At 53.2% G+C, this 13515-nt stretch overlaps 1 protein-coding gene across 3 annotated transcripts in view; it reads left to right on the top strand.

Moving 5' to 3' along the window:
- Nucleotides 1–213: 213 nt before the first annotated feature.
- Nucleotides 214–13515, top strand: part of FAM20A (FAM20A golgi associated secretory pathway pseudokinase) — a 38703-nt gene continuing 25401 nt past the window's right edge. The window contains exons 1-2 of one of the 3 annotated variants that reach the window (XM_043447104.1): nucleotides 10306–10462; nucleotides 10919–11036. Coding sequence is in view for 1 of the 3 variants with exons in the window: in XM_043447028.1 (XP_043302963.1) it covers nucleotides 353–711 (359 nt within the window). In the remaining 2 variants the exon portion in view is untranslated. Of the gene's footprint in view, nucleotides 712–10305; nucleotides 10463–10918; nucleotides 11037–13515 lie in introns of those variants that run through there. The other 2 variants (XM_043447028.1, XM_043447166.1) reach the window with 2 other exon arrangements.

The following is a 13515-nucleotide window of genomic DNA, read 5'->3' as shown; positions in this document are numbered from 1 at the left end:
CCCGCCGCCCGCCGGAGGAGCCGGAGCGACCGCATCCTCCGGAGAGACGCCCCGCGCTCCGCGGCCGCCCTCCGCCGCCGCCGCCGCCAGGAGGCGAGCACCGCCGGTCCCCGCGCCCCGGAGCCCCGATCCTCCACCTGCCGCGGCTCCCGGGGCGCAGGGGGTGTGAGAAGCAGGGACCCAGGGACACCGGCCCCCGGGGGCCACAGGGCGCGGAAAGGGACCGCCGCCCCCGGCCGCGCGCTCTGCGCCCCGGCCGCGAGTTCAAGGGCGACCCCCTCGGAGGGGGCTCCGCACGCGCGGCGCGTCCGACCCCGGGACTCGGGCGCCTCCGCGCGCACCCGGCGGGGCCATGCCCGGGCTGCGCCGGGACCGCCTGCTGACCCTGCTGCTGCTGGGCGCGCTGCTGGCCGCCGATCTCTACTTCCACCTCGGGCCCCGCGTGCGGCGCCGCCTGCAGCCCCGGGAGCGCCCGCTCGGCTGCCCGTGCGCCCGCCGCGCCGCCTCCCCGGCGCCCGCCCCGGCCCCCTCGGCCCCGCGGCGGGTCGAGCCGGGCGGCGGCGGCGACCCCGGCTCCAAGCTGCAGGCCCTCTTCGCGCACCCGCTATACAACCAGCCGGAGGAGCCGCCGCTCCTGGGGCCCGAAGACTCGCTCTTGGCCGGCCCGGAGGCGCTGCGCTACTACCGGAGGAAGGTGGCCCGCTGGAACAGGTGAGCCCCGCCCGGCGCCCGGCCGCGCCGCGCGCCCGGCGCTGCGCCCGCGCCCACCTCGGGGCGAGGAGAAGTTTGCAGGCAGTAGTGTGCCCGGAGATGCTCCCAGACCCGCCCCCTGAGTCCCCGGGGTTCACCCCGGGCCCCTTCCCCTGAGCCATCTCCTCGCTCTTTCTTCCGCTCCTGATGTGGAAAGCCGCTGTGGGATCTCGGTTTTCCAGAATGAGGTTTCCAAACAGAGCAACTCGAGCGCTTCTCCGCACCCAGCACTTAGCTCTAGACCTGGGCCCCTTCCAGAAACCAGGGCTTCTCCCCGAAACCCCGCTCTCCCCTCTTGTTTATTCCCCCGCCCAGGGTCAGAGATCAGGAGAGGTCAGTAGGCCAGAAAGTCAGTTTCCCCAAGTGGTCGCCACTCTGTTCAGTTTAAAGCGTGGCTTGCCCCTTTCTCCTGAGTGTTATAACCTGCAAGCAGTTTTATTTTTGTGGGGGTTTGGCTAACTTAGAGCTGAGGCTCCATGCTTTCATAGAATACCTGGGAATTTTTTACATTCAAGGCTAAATATAGAGGGGGAAATGCCAAACATATGTAGGATAATATCAAGAAGGATTTTTGTGTGTGTGTGAAGGGGTGGGGAAGGAGGGTGTTGGAGAAGCTGGGATGGCCAGTTCTGAGACCCCCAGCTGATGACAGAGGCCTCAGAGGAGTTAGGACTCTGGTTGAATACGGACTCGTCTGAGGATAACTCAGCTCACTTTTGGACACATTCATCACTTTTCTCAATACAAGAGATTTCCAAACGAGCCCTCCTCGCTGGTTTTATGGTCCCCCCAGAGGATGGGCAAACATAAGTCTCTGGAAAGTCAGTGCTTGTCCAAGTTAAAACTGTTTGCTCATTGTTCTATAGCGCTGAGAGTGGCCTGGGGTGCAGGGGGCCTTTGGAAAGTAAAAAGAGGAAAAAATGAGAGTTATCGGCTGAAGTCGCTACGGTGCGTTTCAATTGCAACTCTATGGCTGATAATTTTATATTAGAAAGTGGTTCCCAAGTCTCTTGCTAATTGAATGCAATAAAAAGGCAGTTTGAGATTGCTTCTCAGACACTGTCATTTTCAATATTACCTTTATTTCATCAACCTTTATTTCGATATTACCTTTATTTCATCAACCTGTGAGGATCGGTGAAGGAGGAAAATGATCGACACGTCAGTTGAGGATTTGAGGGGATACGCGGGAGACATCGCTGTGTCACTGTTGATCAGTATCCACTTATTCACACGGCTGTGGCCTTAAATTCTGTATGTTACTCTGGTCCTTAAGGAGAGTCGGAGGGGTATTTTGGCAGAAAAGCAAGACTTTCTCACCAATCTGTCCTACAGATGATTTTGAGCTTGCCTTCTGTGTCATTACGTGTCAGAAAGCCTCGTTTACTGCTGAGGAATGATCTTGGCCGTTTAACCGTGGGTGGGTGGGGGCTGGGCCCTTACTGTACACGCAGGTAACAGGATGGGTTTGTGTGGTCGGTTGAATGTGACAGTTGTGATATTGACTCATTAGTGAAGTGAAAGTCGCTCAGTCGTGTCCGACTCTTTGTGACTGTAGAGTCCATGGAATTCTCCAGGCCAGAATACTGCAGGGGGTAGCCTATCCTTTCTCCAAGGGATCTTCCCAACCCAGGAATCGAACTGGGATCTCCTGCATTGCAGGCAGATTCTTTACCAGCTGAGCTACCAGGGAAGCCCATTACTTCCTGTTAATCCATGAGATCTCAGAAGAGGTTTGTGGGCTGTAACAGGAGGGGGAGCTATTCCTGCAAGTGCTGAAACTGGACCCTAAAGGCAGAGAAGCTTCACCCAGGGTGCATGGCAAGCGTCCAGGCAGGGATGTTCATAAGCAGATTCCGGCTTCGGTGGTGTGATCAGGGCTTCCCTGGTGGCTCAGCTGGTAATGAATCCACCTGCAATGCAGAGACCCTCGTTCGATCCCTGCGTCAGGAAGATCCCCTGGAGAAGGGAACAGCAACCCACTCCAGTATACTGGTCTGGAGAATCCCATGGACAGAGGAGCCTGGCAGGCTACAGTCCATGGGGTCGCAAAGAGTCAGACACAACTGAATAATTAGCACTTCATCAGGCTAGAAATGCAATGTGGGGGACTTCCCTGGTGGTCCAGTGGTTAAGACTCTGAGCTTCCAATGCAGGGGGCCCAGGTTCAATCCTCGATCAGGGAGCTAAGATCCCACATGCCACACAGCGTGGCCAAAAAAATAAATTAATTAATTAAATAAAACATGGTGTAGAAGAATTTTTAACAAAAAAAAAATAGTAATCATAAATGGAATGTGGAAGACTCCCCAGCCAGGGTGCATCTGCACCGCACTCAGGGTTCTGTTCTGAGAGGCAGTCACCCGTCACCTTAAGTGAGTCGGGGCCCCATCGACGTGAGCATTCGTGAAAGCATCTGCTGCAATGCCCAGGGCCAGCGAGAGCTGCGGGCTCCAGTGCCGCCGGCGAGAACGAACAGCAGAGGAGAGAAGCAGGGAGAGACCACGCCGATTGCTTCTCTCTTGCACGTACAAGCCTGCGCCCCCACCCTTGTCTGCAGCCGCTATCCAGCCAGGATTAAAAACCCAGGGCTTTGCACACATATGTGGGTGCCATCATGCCAATAATTACTTAACGTGAACTGCTTTCCAAAATAACTTCAGCAGCAAACCACCTGCCTCACCTGGAGAAGTGCAGCAGCCAAATCAGCCTCCCTCCCACGTGCTCCGATGAGCCCGCTGGTCTGCCTGACTGATCCTTCCTAACCACCACCCTAGCAAGTAATGCATGAAGTCAGAAGTACATTCCTATAACTTGGGCTTGTGACCAGAGTTACCCACCGCCTCCCAGCACATCCCTTTTTTATTTCAGTGGAAGATGGAGCTTACACACTGTTTTGCATATTTCAGGTCCTCGATCAATATTCGTTCATGGGATGTCAGTATCTAGTTAAGTTGAAACGATGCGAAAGGCACCTCGTGGGTCAAGTGGGCGATCCCCGTGCTGACCCGAAGCCTCCTGCAGGCCTCCTTAACTGCCGTCCTTCCTTCCCTTCCTCTTTTTCCCCCTCAAAATTTAGCTAAGTGACGCACAGTTCAGTTCAGTTCAGTCGCTCAGCCGTGTCCAACTCTTTGCAACCCCATGAACCACAGCACGCCAGGCCTCCCTGTCCATCACCAACTCCCAGAGTCCACCCAAACCCATGTCCATTGAGTCGGTGATGCCATCCAACCATCTCATCCTCTGTCGTCCCCTTCTCCTGACCTCAATCTTTCCCAGCATCAGGGTCATTTCAAATGAGTCAACTCTTCTCATGAGATGCCCAAAGTATTGGAGTTTCAGCTTCAGCATCAGTCCTTCCAACGAATACCCAGGACTGATCTCCTTTAGGATGGACTGGTTGGATCTCCTTGCAGTCCAAGGGACTCCCAAGAGTCTTCTCCAACACCACAGTGAGGCACAATCCAAGTTAATAAAGTAATCGGGGAAAATGTTCCTGTCGCATCGTCGGCCGCTGATCCCCACAAGTGGTCCAGCACCAGCCCTCGACAGGTGTGAGGACGCAGGGGGCACCAGGAGCCGGGGCGGGGGCACGGGGAGCCAGGGAAATGGGGTCGTCGCTATTTCAGGCCTTAAACCAACAAGCTAGCTGAAGCCTTTTCCTGTCAAAGCGGTGATGGAGGGCAGCGCATACCTGGAGCCCAGGGTCACGGTGCCACTACCCTCACAACTTAGAGGCTAAGCTCCGGGTTTCATCCCCTCCCAGAAGCTGCCCGAGCCAGACCACAGCTGTCCTTTGACTTGTCACAGCCGGTCAGCTCGGCTTGGCCCTGCGCCCACATATCTTTGGTCGGTTCCTCTTAAACCCTCTGGTTCTTTCAGTCAAGGTCAAATGGGGTCATGCCTCCCTGGTGTAAAAACTCCAGCAGCTACGACACAGACCCAAATTCTCTTCTCTCTGCTTTTCTCTCTGGACCTCCTCCTCCAGGATCAAGAAGGTTCTGTTTTCCTGTAATTCCCGATTCAGTGTTTCTCAAGCCGTGTATGTGTATCTGTGCTCTCCCCTCATCAGATGCCCCGTCTCCCTCCTCCCGAGTACTTGCTCTCACTGAAGAAAGTCTGGCCCAAGACTCTCTTTGAAAATCACAGCAAAGAGACGCTGCAGCTCTACGAAAATGACAGGGGTTCAAGGGGAGTAAACTGGCTCCAGTGTTTCTGGGAGAAGCTTTGAGAAACTCCAGAAGCCAAAGCAGTGGTAGGAGAGCAGGTAGAGAGCCGGACGAGATGAGAAAGAATTCAGCCAGGCACAAGAACGCTCTGGTCTCAGAATCGGCAGAGGGAAAGCTGCTTCCCACCGTGGCATCTGGGGAAGGAAAAGTAAAGTCTCTCCTCACCTCTTCCTTTTTGCTTCTTCCTACTGATCTCACACTCACCCAGATCACTTGGAGAGCAGGATTATTGGGAACGGGCGGCTCCCCTACAGAGCTTTGGCTAGAAGCCCAGGGCCCAGCTCAGAGACGCTGCGGTCTGCCTTTCGCCCAGAGTCAGCGAGGCCAGGGCCCCCTGCTGGTTCTTCCGCCAGTGATGCCAGGCTGAGAACGGGCCTGAAAAGGGCCCTCGGCCCCAACCCGCGTGTGGTTAGCAGAGGGGGTGGGAGTCCGGACATCCATTTCTCTAATCTCCCAATTAAAGCCTTGCTGGGCTGGTTGGGGAAAAGCTATGACTTCAGTGGTTTCTGAGTTCCTGGACTTGCAGCCAGAGGAAACCTCCCCGTTCTTGTCAGAGCCAAGAGCTCCAAGCAGATGGTTTCAGAGAGGGCTAGGCCAGCTTCCTGTTCCCTCATCCCAAAGCCCAGTCCTCACTGCAGTCAGCGCAGCAAGGACCCAAACTGGGGAGGGTACCACGCAAGGAAGACCCGCACCTCCTGCCTCCGGTGACATCAGAATGAAGCCCGTTGGCCGGGAACCGGGAGGTGCTCATGAACTGCTCCATTGGTCCCAACACCTGCCACCCGACCTCCTTTACCCCAGGCAAGTCCTCAACCATCTGCGAGATGGGCTGGCCGGTTCTCTGCATGCAAATCCCGCCCAAGACAGGCGTGGTACTTGACATACACCTGCTAACTCAGGCCTCACAGTTTCTCAGAAAGAAGGTGCATGATTCCGAGACGTGTCCCTAGAGGCCGGGCCCTGCTGTCCACATGCCTCCTCATTCAATCCAGTGCAACCAGGCCCTGCAGGAAAGGGAGTTTACAGGTGTAACTAAACCTCTCTCCCAGAGAGGGTCACCTTGGGATAGGGAGATTACCCAGGTATTTGTTGTTGTTATTGTTCAGTTGCTACATCATATCCGTCTCTTCAAGACCCCATGGATGGCTGCATGCCAGGCTCCCCTGACCTTCACCATTTCCAGAGTTTGCTCAAATTCAGGTCCACTGAGTCAGTGATGCCATCCAACCATCTCATCCTCTGTCGTCCCCTTCTCCTCCTGCCTTTAATCTTTCCCAGCTTGGGGTCTTTTTCATGAGACAGCTGTTCGCATCAGGTGGCCAAAGTATTGGAGTTTCGGCTTCAGCATCAGTCCTTCCAGTGAATATTCAGGACTGATTTCCTTTAGGATGGACTGGTTGGATCTCCTTGCAGTCCAAGGGGCTCTCAAGGGTCTTCTTCAACACCACAGTTCAGAAGCATCAGTTCTTCAGCTCTCAGCCTTCTTTATGGTCCAACTCACATCCATGCATGACTATACAGACTTTTGTGGGCAAAGGATATCTTTGCTTTTTAATACACTGTCTAGGTTTGTCACAACTTGCCTTCCAAGGAGCAAGCGTCTTTTAATTTCGTGGCTGCAGTCACCGTCCACAGTGATTTTGGATCCCAAGAAAATAAAACCTGTCACTGTTTCCACTTTTCCCCCGTCTATTTGCCATGAAGTGATGGGACTGGATGCCATGACCTTAGTGTTTTGAATCTTGAGTTTTAAGTCAGCTTTTTCACTCTCTTCTTTCACCCTCATCAAGAGGCTCTTTAGTTCCTCTTTGCTTTCTGCCATAAGGGTGGTATCATCTGCATATCTGAGGTTATTGATATTTCTCCCAGCAATCTTGATTCCAGCTTCTGCTTCATCCAGCCTGGCATTTCGCATGGTGTACTCTGCATATTAGTTAAATAAGCAGGGTGACAATATACAGCCTTGACGTACTCTTTTCCCAATTTGGAACCAGTCTGTTGTTCCATGTCTGGTTCTAACTCTTACTTCTTGACCCGCATACAGATTTCTTAGGAGGCAGGTCAGGTGGTCTGGTATTCCCATCTCTTGAAGAATTTCCCACAGTTTGTTGGGATCCACACAAAGGCTTTAGCGTAGTCAGTGAAGCAGCAGTAGATGTTTTTCTGGAACTCCCTTGCTTTCTCTATAATCCAGTGAATGCTGACAATGTTGACCTGGCTATGTTGGACCTGATCACGTGAGCCCTTTGAAGGCAGAGAGTTTTCTCTAGCTAATCAAAGAAGAGGAAGTCGAATAAGGGCTGGAAGTGCCTCTGCTGACTTGCAGATGGGGCGGGGGGGCTGTGGCAAGAGAGACAGTAACCTTCAGGACCTAACCTGGGCCCCAGCTGACAGCCAGCCAGGAAACAAGGCCCTCGGTTGCACAACCACAAGGAGATGAATTCTTCCAACAACAGGAACAAACATGGCAGCAGAGCTTCTGCCGGATCTCCGGATGAGCCCTCAGCCTGGCGGACGACTTGACCTGAGCCTCGTGAAGCCTGCGCTGGGAACTCAGTCACGCTGAGCTGGAACCCGGACCCGCAGCTCAGAGAGCGGATCAGTGGGTGTTGCTTAAGGCCACCAGGGTGGTGGTAATTTGCTCCTTGGCAGAGAAAACAAAGGTGGCGCTGCTGCTGACTTTGTTTTCTGGAGGAAACTGGGGAACGCAAGGTGGTTGCCGGTCGCCTTCTTATGTCAGGCGGCTGGCAAACTTCCGATGGGCCAGGATCCACACGGTCTCACCGTCAGCTCTAGCCCTCTGCATCCTGGGAAGCCTCCAGGTCCTCCTCTCCTCCCTGGGAAAGGCTTTTCCGACCACCTCCCCCCACGCTGGTCCCTCCCCGACGGGACACATCCTCCCCTACAGCATCACGGGAATGTTCATGACTCTGCAGCTTCACGGCAGCTGTCACGTGAGCGTGAATGGCCACTCGCTCCTGGCATGAGAAGCCCCCAGCCTGCACGTGGTCGCACGAATACATCTGTTCCATGGTTTCCCCTACGGGAGAGCCAGAGTGAATATCTGTGGAACAAATAATTGGGAACAGAAGACCTCAGGACTTGGGGGCTGTTACTCAACATCCTCTTAGCCCCTGTGGGGGATGAAAGCCTTGAACGAAAACAATCTTGAACAAAAACAAGTCATCCCACCTATAACCTGCCTCCTCCTCCTCCTTTGAAACTCTCAGGCGAAACCCTCCTACTGAGACATCCTGGCATTTAGACCTGGGGTGCTCTCTCTATCGCAGTAGCGTAAATAAAATCAACTTCCAACTTTTTTTTTTTTAAAAGCCCTGGAAGAAAGTTGAGAAGGTGCCGTTTGCCAAGAAGAGAGAATTTCCTCAGCTTCCTGCATTTTCTGAGGAAAGAGCAGCCAAGAAGTCATGCATTTAAAAAAGCGGGAGCCACAGAGAGACCCTGACTTAGCCAAAAGCACTCCCTGCTCGCCCCTCCGTAGGCGCTGACCTGTGTCTTCCCAGTGATCATCTGTTAAAGCAGACACTGCTGAGGACCAGAGGGTTCTACTGAAGTCGGCTTTCGCGTGGCTCAGAGCCGAGGGGGGATGCCATTCCAAACAGCTGCAGCCTGGACGGAGCAGAAGTTCTAGGAGTGAGAGCATCTGAGTACTTGTTATTATAGGCAGGCACACACACAGGCCTAACGAAGACCGCAGTATGGAAAAAAGGCCTAGTTCTTTTTATGGCCTGTCACTTGGCAGGATGCCCTACGGTGGAAATGCGAAATCAACACAACCCTGAGTCTGAGCGCCTTGGCGATGCCGGGGTCTGGGAGTGCGGGTCCCTGGAGGCTGACCTTGGAAATCAAGACCTGGATCCCGCCAGCGTCTTTCGTCTTGAGCAAGAGGCGAAGCTAAGACCCAGAGAAGGACCTATTTTATTGGATTCTCTCGTAACAAACCCGATAGATTTGGACAGCCACAGGGGATAGAAAATGGTGGAGGACTGTGATTGCTAAGAAGCCAAGAGCCTGTAAGAAAATTCAGCGAAATGTGGAGAGCAGAGAGAAACCGAAGGAGCTGCTGGCACGGGGGCAGGTGAACGAAGAGCTGGGCGACGGAAATGAGACGGCCTGGGAGGAGACGGAGCTTTAGAAAACTTGGGAGAGGCGGGTGGGTGAGAAAAGCGTTCTGCTGGAAGAAGAAAAAGCAAAGCTGTTCCGCCCCAGGAAGCCGAGTCTAGCTCTCAGGTGGCACCCTGGCCTTCAGCTGTCTCTACCTGGGTCACGCGCATGGGTCGTGGGCAAGCTCATTTTTCGTGATGCTCACCACAGCAGAGTCTGTGTGGGGGGACCGAGTGTCATCCGAGTTTCATCCACGTAAGTGGAGTCTTTATTTTATACTGGAGTGTAGCCGATTGACAATGTTGTGATGGTTTCAGGTGGAGCAAAGGGACTCAGCCGCACATACACATGTACCCACTCTCCCCAAACGCCCCTTGCGTCCAGGCGGCCCAGAACTTGAGCAGAGTGCCCTGCGCTCTACAGCAGGATGACTGGAATTCCTCTAGCTCTGGTTCATCTTCCTCAGTGGCTGAGAGTGACTTTGTGCGGAAAGTGTATTTATCTGCACTCACGGCCCGGCCTGTGTTTTGTTTTTTGTTTTAACGCTGAGTTAGGAGTCCTGCTCCACCAGCAGCGGCTTATTTCTGCCTCCTGTGCTCCTCGGGGCACTCAGAGAGATTCTGGAGGAAGTCAGACTGACCAGCTACAATTCCATCATCAAGTCAAGCCCCGATTCACCACCATTTCATTGCAGCGTTGTTTTTTAAACCGGGATCATTGGATCCTACCCAGCTCAACTGATGAGGTCTACGTTTCCCTTACATTTTACACATACTTTGCATTCTGTGGCTACGTGTATTTTCTTAGAAAATAGTACATGATATTTGCAAAGTGCTGCCTACTCTCTTTAGGATACTTTGATGTTAAGCGACAGAAACCCAGTTAAAACTTGGAGAATCAAGTAACCAAAGCTCAGGGACCTCAGCCCTCTCTACTCTCTGTCGCCTAGTCCTTCTGCGTGCCGTAATGCCCTCTGCAGTTTCCGAGCCCCAAGAGCCCTGCGACCAGAGAGAGAAAAGGGCTTCTCAGATTTCCACAAAGAAAGATCCTGGGCAAAGTCGCTGGTTGGCCAGACCGGGTATACAGCCAGGCTCTAGAGAGTTCTGATTGGTCCAGTTCTGAGGAGGATGCAGGCACTTCAACCAATCACTGGCTCTGGGGAGGCGGAGCCATTGGAAACTATTGACGCTCCATTCGAGCCACGTGGCTCAGTGTGGGAAGAACAGTTCCCCCAAACCAGGCTGGCTGCCCAGACCTCAAGTGACCTGGAAGAACTTCTGTGACCAGCGTGATGCTAGAAATTTTCTCAACTTGTGCCTGCTGCAGTTTCTGACTCTGATAGCCACTGTTCTGGGGTTTCAGTAAGACCTTTTAAATTTTTGTTTATTTTTGGCCGTGCGTGTCTGTTGCTGCTGGCTTCTCTCTAGCTGTGGCGAACGGGAGCTCCTCCCTAGTTGCAGCGTGCGGGCTTCTCCTCGCGGTGGCTTTTGTTGCGGGGGCCTCTCTTGTTGCCGCGGAGCACTGGCGCGGTGGTGCGAGGGCTTCCCTAGTTGCGGCTCCCGGCACAGGCTTAGTTGTTCCGCAGCATGTGGGATCTTCCCGGATCAGGGAGAGAGCCCAGGTCTCCAGCGTTCGCAGGCAGATTCTTTACCACTGAGCCGTTAGGGAAGCCTCATAAGACATTTTTAAAGCAAATTCATTTGTTAACAAGTTCCTATTGTGCAGATCTTTTACACCAACCATTAGAATTCTTGCAAGAGGATAGGAATCTTTATTAATTTGGGCTTTCCCTTAAATCAACCGTGCTCTCTTTATAGGAGCTCAAAGAAGGAGCAGATGTGAACTCATGTCTCTTTCTCCCAAAACTCCACTGGGACCCATGACGCCTTCTGTCAATCCCTAGGGAAGCACTTACGTCTTTTTGACATGAAGAGGGTGAGTCTGTGGTTCTTGAAGCTCCAGCAGCCCTATTTTCCAAGCTCTGCACACCTTCAACCAGGGTTTCTTCTAAATGAAAACACTGGACAAGCACTTTCCAAGTGTGTTTCATGAACTTCCAGGGTTTCTGGAGGTGCTTCTTGGGTTCTGAGAATGATTGCTTCAGTTTGCATTTTGGAAACCTGTGCCTCAAGGTAATTTTGACAATATGAGGAAACGCACACCCAGTTGTGTTACGCCCATTGAGCCATCGGATCTCTTGGCATTTGCTGAGAAAGGTCTAAAAAAGGAATTCAGTCACTGTGTTCGTCTCCCAGGGCTACCGTGGCAAATTGCCCCTGTTTAAGTCACTGTTGGTTGCCTGGAACAATGTAAACTTATTCTTTCACAATTCTGGAGTCTGTGTTCTGAAACCAAGGTGTGGGCAGGATAGCAGGCTCCCCGGAGGGTCTGTGGGAGAGTCCATTCTGCGCTTCTTCCAGCTTCAGTGGCTGCCGGCATCCCTGTCACCTCGCCTCCTCTTCCACCTCTGTGTCTGTCTCTGCTTCTGTGTCGCTCTCCTAAGGACGCAGGTTGTGAACTCGGGCTGCTGTGGTTTAGTCACCCAGGCATATCCCCCCAGTGACCCCGTGGACTGCAGCACGCCAGGCTTCCCTGTCCTTCACCATCTCCCAGAGTTTGGTCAAACTCATGTCCACCGAGTCGGTGATGCCATCCAACCATCTCACCCTCTGTCATCCCTTTTTCCTCCTGCTCTCAATCTTTCCCAGCATCAAAGTCTTTTCCAGTGAGTCATCTCTTCACATCAGGTGGCCAAAGTATTGGAGCTTCAGCTTCAGAATCAGTCCTTCTGATGAATATTCCGGGTCGATTTCCTTTGGGGTTGACTGGTTTGACCTCCTTGCAGTCCAAATGACTCTCCATTCTATCTGTATCTCTCTCCCACAAGGACCCAGGTCATGGACACAGGACTCACCTGGATAATCCAAGACAGTCTCATCTCAAGAACTTTACTTACCTCTTGCCAGAGTCCAGCCCCAGCGGATCCCTGCAGCTCCTGACAACCTCTGTCATAGCAGATCCAAAAGAATTGGCTGGGGAGAGTCCACACTGCTCCCAGCCCTTATTTTCCAAATAAGGTCACTGTCACTGGTTTCAGAGGTTAGGGAGAGGATAGGTATGAGTGTTCAGTCGTGTCTGACTCTTTGTGACCCCATAGACTGTAGCCCGAAAGCTCCTCTGTCCTTGGGCTTCTCCAGGCAAGAATACTGGAGGGGGTTGCCATTTCCTCCTCCAGGAGATCTTCCTGACCCAAGAATCAAACCTGTGTCTCCTGTGGGTCCTGCATTGGCAGGCAGACTCTTTACCACTAGCCCTACCTGGAGGTTAGGTCACGGACATGTGTTTAGGGGGAGCCCCATGCAGGCTGCTGAGGTCACGTCTCATCGATGCCTAGCAAGGCCGTGCCGTTGCCATTTTACTTTCATTTTTAAAAAGGACTGTTTTTCTGTTCACACAGAAGAGCGCTTTACGGGTTACACAGCGGATCTTGCTCCCTCTGCCAGAGCTTCTGATGGGCTTTGAGCAGCAGCGCATTGAGGATGAGACCCCTGGCGGTGTCTGGAGTGTGGTCATCAGGGTTCTCATTCGGGACAGGGAAATAGATCTGCTAATTAACTGAACGTGGATGTGGGAACAAAGGCTCTTTATGAAGGTCTCGGAGTCAAACGGGACTGACAAGGGAACTCAAGCCATGGCCTCAAGCCACGGAGCCCAGACAGGGGCCAGACACGGAGTCCAGGCAGGGGCCTGAGGACCAGGGCCTCCCGGAGCCTCCTCGGCTGGTTCTCCGGATCTGCGGTGACGGGCAAGCCAACGGAAGGTCCACACGTAAAACCTGTGTGATGCAGAATGGGACTGCACAATGTTTGGCTGGAAAAATACAGAATAGATGATAAGCCAGTACTCACCTTAGGTATTAAAAAGCCATCAATAAAGCGACCATCGGATGCTGAATTTGAGCAGTGTAACTTACCAGGGGCCCCTCCAGGTTAAACTCTTTGCAAAATGTGCACCCCACGTAACTGGATGAGGTGGCGTTCTGTTCTGCCATGAGCTGTAAATCCGTCGAAAGATCAGGGGAGGTCGGCCACAAACAATGGGCTTGGGTTTATAGCAATTGATCTGCAGACCTTCTTTTTCGCGGGAACCGAGCTAGCGCTCTGTTTAGGCCACTTGTGATTTGTGATGTTTAAAATCACTTTATCTGCATCTGTGACAATGCTTCGTCCTCACTCTCTGGGCAGGGGTGGGTGCTGTGCCTAACACACCCCATGCTGTTATTTACTCTTTAAGGTGTAAATAAACAAGCAGGTGAACAAGGCTGGAACCCTGGGTACCACTGGAGATGGTCAGCTCACTCCTGTCCTTCCGGACAGCCTGCAAAGCTGCCCACTCGGAGAATCTGTCCTGTCCC

The sequence above is a fragment of the Cervus canadensis genome, chromosome 1 (genome assembly GCF_019320065.1).
Source record: "Cervus canadensis isolate Bull #8, Minnesota chromosome 1, ASM1932006v1, whole genome shotgun sequence".
NCBI classification, from domain to species: Eukaryota; Metazoa; Chordata; class Mammalia; order Artiodactyla; family Cervidae; genus Cervus; species Cervus canadensis.
The sequence above is the reverse complement of the archived record's forward strand: the minus strand, read 5'-3'. Positions and strand labels throughout refer to the sequence as shown.